Raw genomic sequence first — 8,015 nt, 5'->3', positions numbered from 1 at the left:
TGGGCCCACTCACGTCAATTGAGAACGTCACTATCTCGCGTGAACTCTTCACGTGGGTTGGCCCATTCACAAAAACAATTTTCTCTTTCTTTGACAGTAAGGAAAGGGGGGAGGGTGATTCACGCTCGGGGGATCTATAAAGTTTGGGGTAAGAGCATCTCCAACAGCCTCCCTATCTCATGTCCTAGACTAAATATAAGGAGTAGGAGGGGAAAAAGTTGCTCCAACAGACTCCCTATGTTGGAGACTAAATATAAGGAATATGATTTGGTATTCCAAATTAAGGATAACAAATATTTGGTCTAGGACATGAGATAGGAAGCCATTTGGAGAGCATTGTTGGAGCACTTACTCGTTATTTGCTCCCTATTTTCTAGGATGAGAGATTTGCTCTTCAAATATAGAAAAAAGCTAAGATCACTCTTGGAGATGCTCTAATAAGCTTAAAACAGTTTCAATTACCTATTCACCCAAACTAATCTCCAAGCAACATGAATAAAAAGATATATCAAGAGTAGAAATTTCTCTTCACATCCAAATTTCATGTAGAACCAAGACTATTCAAATGACACTCATTTTATTATCTCCAAGAAAAAACATATAAATTAATTAAACCTGTAAGAGTGATTCTGGACGTCTAGGACAGCTTGCACCTATTTTATTTTCAGATATACCCTTCATGTCCAACATAGTTGCATATAAAAGGTATATATATATATATATATATATATTAATCATTATCTCCCGTCTAATTAATATCGAACTTTGCGGGGACGATACAAGCCAATCACCCTGTCATTAATTTCCTGCTTAGGTCTCGCATTCATCTGCGATTCCTGCAAATAATAAACAATTTCAATTATAAACAAATTAGTTTCAGACCAAAAGTTCCATACTTTTGAATCAGGGCACTCAAGTTAGGACTTTGTTACTGATACGTACATCATGCACTGCTTCCCTCAGCAAGTGAATCTGCTCCCTTGATACGGTCCTCACCTGCCATGTACATAGTTGACTCAGCACTAGGCAAAATTATCACTCCTCATAAGTCAATGGAAAAATAGGATAGAGATAAAGTGAAATTAGATAAGTTAAATTATGTGACTTGTTTTTTCCCCTTTAAAGTTGACCTAGGATACTATTATATATCTAAATTTAGAATCTGGATTGGATGTGCTCTAATATAAACCGTTTATTTATTATAAATAAAATATCACATGGCTACAACAATTAATGTTTAACCATACATGTCATATTGCCAATATCATTGTTATGAGAACTTCCAAGAACTTTTTTCTTTTGGTCCATGACATACACGATTGAAAACATGTCCAAATTATTGAAAATTTTTTGGATTCTAGATAGTCCGTGTGTCGTATATCAACTATAGAGATATAGATTTCAATTCAGAAAAACTACGGTATAATTGTACAATCTGCAATTTGGATACATACTATCTACAATAATCTAGCTCAACTCTTTAGAACAATATTATACGACGCGTTAAATTAGTCATGAGCTAACCTTTTTGATGATGGTCCACATGACCCCTTCGGTGCAAGGGGGAGTTGTAAGGGATCCCATGTACCTGTAGTACTTTCTGCTCCCCCACTTGACATCCTCTGGATCTATCATGCCCAATTTTTCCTCTTCTCCCTCCGCATCCTTCAGCATTGTAATGTAATGCTCCATCTTGACATTTTTAAATTCATACAAAAATTGAGTGAGTTAGCAATTGGGTATATGTTAATTAGGATTCAATACGCTTAAAAGTCAATTTACAAGTGTTACCTTTGCTAGGAGGGGATCAGGCCGACCAATTTTGTACATAATGCCGACAACGGCTATTTTCTTATCCGCACTCTGATGAACCATGTGCAGCTCTAAAGAGTATCTACACGAATTAAAACAATTACAAGAGTTCTTTAAGTCAAAAGCTGACATAATTTTAGCTTGTTTATGTTGGGAATTTAACGCCGAAACCCCTAATGCAACAGAAACGCAGTATAGAAAAAAGGTACACCAAGATTTACGAGGTTCGGCAACTGCCTACGTCCTCGGGAGCCACACTGTAAATTTCTTATTAATCAAACAAGAAATTACAATTTAGGAGCAGATCTCAAAACTGAGATTTCTCAGATAAACACTGTAGCTACAGTGTTAATAATCAAAGGGTATGAACCCTTTCAATTTCTCTCACTTGAGAATAAATAACCCCACAATTAAAACCCCTCTTTAATTCCCTCTCTCTCTTCTTAAATCCCCTCAACCTGCACTGTTGAATGCTGGGATTTAATCACAAAATCGCAGCTGCGATTTGGGGGTTTTCCGCCGCCGCCAGGGAAGAACAAACGGAGAAGGGGGAAGGCTCTACACCGAAACCCTAGCTTGATGGGGGGGGTTTAAATAGGCGATGGGGGAGGGCTGGCGACAGCCTGTCGCCAGCATCCGCTTCGACGCCAAGTTCGAGCCGAACGCAGAGGTCGAACAAACGCAGAGATGAGCGAACGCAGAGTTCTGGGGGGCGAACGCAGAGCTATCCGGAGATTCGAACGCAGAGCAAAAGCTCGCCTGCGCTGCCGTCGAATCTCACCTGGGCTACGCCTCCAGCTCCGCCCGCGACGACATCGATCTCGTCGGAGCTCCTCGCCGGCGCCGTTCTGGAATGAAATGCTGAATTCTTTGCCAAGTGTATCGCACTCTGGCTATCACTGTGCAAAACATTCTTCTCCTGTTTGAATCCCAGCTCTGTCAACAAACCCTGAAGCCATATCATCTCTTTACTGGCTTCAGTCACTGCAACGTACTCAGCTTCTGTAGTGGATAGGGTAACGATCTTCTGTACCTGTGACATCCAACTAACAGCTGTACTTTCGACGGTGAATACATAGCCGGTGGTGCTTCTTTGGTGATCAACTTCACCTCCAAAGTCTGCATCTACGTACCCTTGCACTTCTACCTCTCCCTTACCAAAGTGCAAACACTTCTGTGTGGTGCCTCGTAGATATCTCAGAATCCACTTGACCGCTTCCCAATGAGCTTTTCCTGGATTCGACATAAACCGGCTGACCACTCCCACTGCATGGCCAATATCTGGTCGCGTACAGACCATTGCGTACATCAAACTTCCGATAGCTGAGGCGTAAGGAACCTGAGCCATACTCTCTTTCTCTTCTTCTGACTGAGGAGACTGATCCTTCGATAAACGAAAATGGCTGGCCAAGGGTGTGCTCACAGGCTTGGCATCTCCCATGTTGAATCTCTGCAAAACACGGTTGATGTACTCCGTCTGAGATAACTGCAAGAGACCTCTCTTCTTATCTCTCGTGATTTGCATTCCAAGGATCTTCTTCGCTGGACCCAAGTCCTTCATGTCAAACTCCTTTGACAGCTGCTGCTTCAAACTCTTGATATCCTCCATATCTGCTCCTGCAACCAACATATCATCAACATACAGCAGTAGGATGATATAGCTGGACTGATATCTTTTGAAGTAGCAACAGTGGTCTGCGTTGCACTTCTGGAAACCTTCCTTGTGCATAAAACCGTCAAACTTTCTGTACCACTGTCTTGGGGCTTGTTTCAGGCCATACAAGCTCTTCTTGAGTCTGCACACCAGGTTCTTCTTCTTTTCTTCTGAGAAACCTTCTGGCTGGTGCATGTATATCTCCTCTTCTAGATCTCCGTGAAGAAACGCCGTCTTCACGTCTAACTGCTCGAGATGAAGATCTTCAATTGCTACAATACTCATCACGGTCCTGATAGTATTTAGCTTCACCACGGGAGCGAAAATATCGGTGTAGTCAATTCCTTCCTTCTGCTGGAAACCTTTGACAACCAATCGGGCTTTATATCTCCTGGAACCATCCTGCTCCTCTTTCACCCGGTACACCCATTTGTTGTGGAGTGCCTTCTTACCCGTGGGCAACTCAGCTAGTTCCCACGTCTGGTTTGATATGAAAGACTTCATCTTATCTTTCATTGCAAGCTCCCACTTGCTCGCATCTCCACACTGACAAGCTTCATCAAAGCTTTCAGGCTCCCCACCATCTGTCAACAACAGATAGTTCATGTATCTCCTGTTGGGTACAGGAGGACGAGAAGATCTTCTTAATATCGGAGCTGGTGCGTCGGGCTCCTGCGCACCATCTTGTCCAACAGGCTCTTCTTGCTGAGGACCCTCTGCATTGGGTTCTTCCGAGAGGTTACTCGGGACATCATCTGCATCTATAAATGTGGACTCGCTCTCTGAGTCGTCAGTCTTGTGCATGTCCTTGTACATCACCTTCTCGTTGAATATCACATCTCTGCTCCGGATCACCTTCTTGTTTTCGTTGTCCCAAATGCGGTAGCCGAACTCATCTTCACCATAGCCGATGAAAGTGCATTTCTTTGACTTGGGATCAAGCTTATTCCTGCCTTGATCACTAATATGCACGTAAGCTACACAACCGAAAACTTTAAGATGTGAGAGTTTTACCTCCTTTCCGCACCATACCTCCTCTGGTATTCTGTGCTCCAATGGAACCGATGGACCTCGGTTGATCAAGTAAGCTGCTGTGTTGACCGCTTCTGCCCAGAACTGCTTCGGTAGGCCTGATTGTACTCGAATGCTTCTGGCTCTCTCTGTCAACGTTCGGTTCATCCGCTCAGCTACACCATTTTGCTGAGGCGTGCCGGGCACGGTTCTCTCCATTCTGATCCCGTGCTCATAGCAGAACTTCTTGAATCCGGTGTCTTCATATTCACCGCCATTGTCGGTCCTGAGCTTCTTTATTCTCAGACCGGTCTCATTCTCGACCATAGCTTTCCATCTCCTGAAAGCCTCAAATACTTCTGACTTATGCTTCAGAAAGTAGACCCACACTTTCCGAGAGTGATCATCGATAAAAGTCACGAAGTAGTGTTTTCCACCAATGGACGCGGTGGTTGTTGGTCCCCAAACATCTGAGTGAACGAGCTCTAGCTTCTGCTTCCTGGGGGTTCTGCCACTTGTCTGAAAGCTGACTCTCTTCTGCTTTCCAAGTATACATTCTTCACACATATCCATCTCCACTGACTGCAGTCCTGGGAGTTTTCCCTTTGTGTGCATAATTTTCATCCCCTTTTCACTCATATGACCGAGTCTCTTGTGCCACAGCTTTGAAGTCTCATTGCCTGCTGCAACTGAGATCAAACAACGTGCACCTGCTGTCATATATAGGGTACCAGTCTTTCTGCCTCGGGCAATTGTCATTGCGCCCTTTGAGATCTTCCAATCATCTCCATGGAAGGTTGTGGTGTATCCTTCGCCAGCCAACTGGCCTACGGATATTAAATTCTTTCTCAGGTCGGGTATATGCCTAACATCCTTCAGCTCCCATACTGACCCGTTCAACTTAATTTTCACCACTCCTTTGCCCACAATAGCACGTGGTTGATCATCACCAAGATATACGTATCCAAGATTTCCGGGGGTATACTTCTCGAAGAATTCTTTCTGAGAAGTAGCGTGGAACGACGCTCCTGAATCTAACACCCAAGATTCCTCCTTGCTCTCCAAAGAGCATATCAATGCGTCGTCTCCTCCTGAAGTGGAGGTGACATTCACCTCTGCCTTCGCCTCCTTCTCTCTCTGTGCACTCTTGCACTGATTCTTGTAATGCCCGGTCTTTCCACAATTCCAACACTCGATAGCCTTCGAGCTGTTGCTTGGATTCCTTGATTTGGACCTCCTGTCCTTTGATCTACCTCTGAAGTTTGATTTTCCTCGTCCGTTTCCTCTGGTTGAATTTCTACCTCTTGACTCTGTATGCAATACTGAAGAGGTTGTAGCTTCACCCGTTTCTCTCCGTCGGATCTCCTCACTGAGAACCAAATCACGAACGTCGCCGAACTTCAACTTTTTCTTTCCCGACGAGCTACTCACAGCTGTGACTGTAGCGTTCCAACTCTCTGGTAGGGAAGACAACAATATCAACGCCCGAACTTCTTCATCAAACTCAATCTCAACTGAACTCAATTGGGTTGTAACCGTATTAAGTTCATTGAGGTGTTGTGCTACTGACGCGCCTTCCGCCATTTTCAGATTGAATAACCACCGCATCAAATGAACTTTGTTCGCGGCTGATGGCTTCTCATACATATTTGGGCGTGCTGCCATAAGACCTGCCGTGGTCTTCTCCTTTGCTATGTTGAACGCAACATTGCGAGTCAACGTCAATCTGATAACTCCGAGGGCTTGTCTATCTAGAAGGTTCCACTCATCTGCCTTCATAGAATCTGGCTTCTTCCCCGATAGTGGTTGATACAGATTTTTCTGATACAGATAATCCTCTATCTGCATTTTCCAGAATCCGAAATCTGTTCCATCAAATTTCTCAAGTCTCATTTTTGCCTCATCTGTGGCCATGGCTCCCACTTGAATCTGACTTGTTCTAGATCGTTTCACGCTCTGATACCAGTTGTTGGGAATTTAAAGGCCGAAATCCCTAATGCAACGAAAAACGCAGAATAGAGAACAGTACACAAGATTTAACGAGGTTCGGCAACTGCCTACGTCCTCGGGAGCCACACAGATAATTTCTTATTAATCAAACAAGAAATTACAATTTAGGAGCAGATCTCAAAACTGAGATTTCTCAAATAAACACTGTAGCTACAGTGTTAATAATCAAAGGGTATGAACCCTTTCAATTTCTCTCACTTGAGAATAAATAACCCCAAAATTAAAACCCCTCTCTAATTCCCTCTCTCTCTTCTTAAATCCCCTCAACCTGCACTGTTGAATGCTGGGATTTAATCACAAAATCGCAGCTGCGATTTGGGGGTTTTCCGCCGCCGCCAGGGAAGAACAAACGGAGAAGGGGGAAGGCTCTACACCGAAACCCTAGCTTGATGGGGGGGGTTTAAATAGGCGATGGGGGAGGGCTGGCGACAGCCTGTCGCCAGCATCCGCTTCGACGCCAAGTTCGAGCCGAACGCAGAGGTCGAACAAACGCAGAGATGAGCGAACGCAGAGTTCTGGGGGGCGAACGCAGAGCTATCCGGAGATTCGAACGCAGAGCAAAAGCTCGCCTGCGCTGCCGTCGAATCTCACCTGGGCTACGCCTCCAGCTCCGCCCGCGACGACATCGATCTCGTCGGAGCTCCTCGCCGGCGCTCCTCATCGGAAATGAGGTTTGATCTTCACCCTCATTCTAACAGTTTAATTGCTTGAGAAGGCTATATTGTTATATCACCATCTCGGTCATAAAATAGACAAGCCTATCAAAATGAGACGGCTGATGTAACATGATTCCATTGGAGAGAACACGTTAACAAAAGGATTGACCAAGTGGCATCGCTAGTATTGTCAACATGACACCAACTTTACATCAGATTGGTGAAGAATTCATGGGTATGACAAAATTATTAGGAAAAACGTGTCCCATGTTTTGAAACGTCAACTAGACTTTTCTACATTCTTTAGTATATGCCTCTCTGAAAAGGATTAGAAAAATAATAACTTGAATAAAAAGTTTATGATCAATACACCTAATTAATAACTTCATTTTTAAGGTACTGAAACCCCCAAACTGATCCAATACCCAATTAGGTAGCTGAACCAAGCATTTTCGATCATGAAATTTTAAATCATTAAACCAACATTTTTCTGAACTGATTCATATGAAAACTAAATGGCATTAATCATGTTTCTTAATGGATTCATATGGAAAACTAAATGGGGATCGAAAACAATAATAATGAGTTGTTTGATTTGGATAAAGCAAAATTGTTGGGTATCAACTCAAACTCCAAGTTAGTATAGTGTTTTTAATTCTTTGTAGAACTTTATGAGAATTAGATAGATTTAGAAATCTATCATGATTAGAAGTTTAGGTTCCATCATAATTAGGAGTTTGAATCTTATTCTAAGTAGGAAGTTAGGCTAGAGATAGGGTTTTGGTTTCCCTATATATGTCCTTCTATTATTAGAGGAAAAACTAAGAATAAGAAGTGTAGAGAAAAAGAGAGAGGGGGGGGGGGGGGGGGGG

General features: G+C 43.3%; 1 protein-coding gene across 1 annotated transcript in view; it reads right to left on the bottom strand.

The window, feature by feature from the left end:
* LOC109834029 (alpha carbonic anhydrase 7-like) overlaps positions 559 to 8,015 on the bottom strand; it is a 10,880-nt gene continuing 3,423 nt past the window's right edge. The window contains exons 4-7 of the mRNA XM_020401912.1: positions 1,792 to 1,894; positions 1,525 to 1,692; positions 943 to 996; positions 559 to 836 (exon numbers count right to left, since the gene is read on the bottom strand). Coding sequence (XP_020257501.1) covers positions 753 to 836; positions 943 to 996; positions 1,525 to 1,692; positions 1,792 to 1,894 — 409 coding nt within the window. The 3' untranslated portion in view covers positions 559 to 752. The remainder of the gene's footprint in view (positions 837 to 942; positions 997 to 1,524; positions 1,693 to 1,791; positions 1,895 to 8,015) is intronic.

The sequence above is a fragment of the Asparagus officinalis genome, chromosome 3 (genome assembly GCF_001876935.1).
Source record: "Asparagus officinalis chromosome 3, Aspof.V1, whole genome shotgun sequence".
NCBI lineage: Eukaryota > Viridiplantae > Streptophyta > Magnoliopsida > Asparagales > Asparagaceae > Asparagus > Asparagus officinalis.
This window is presented reverse-complemented; position numbering and strand designations above follow the sequence as displayed.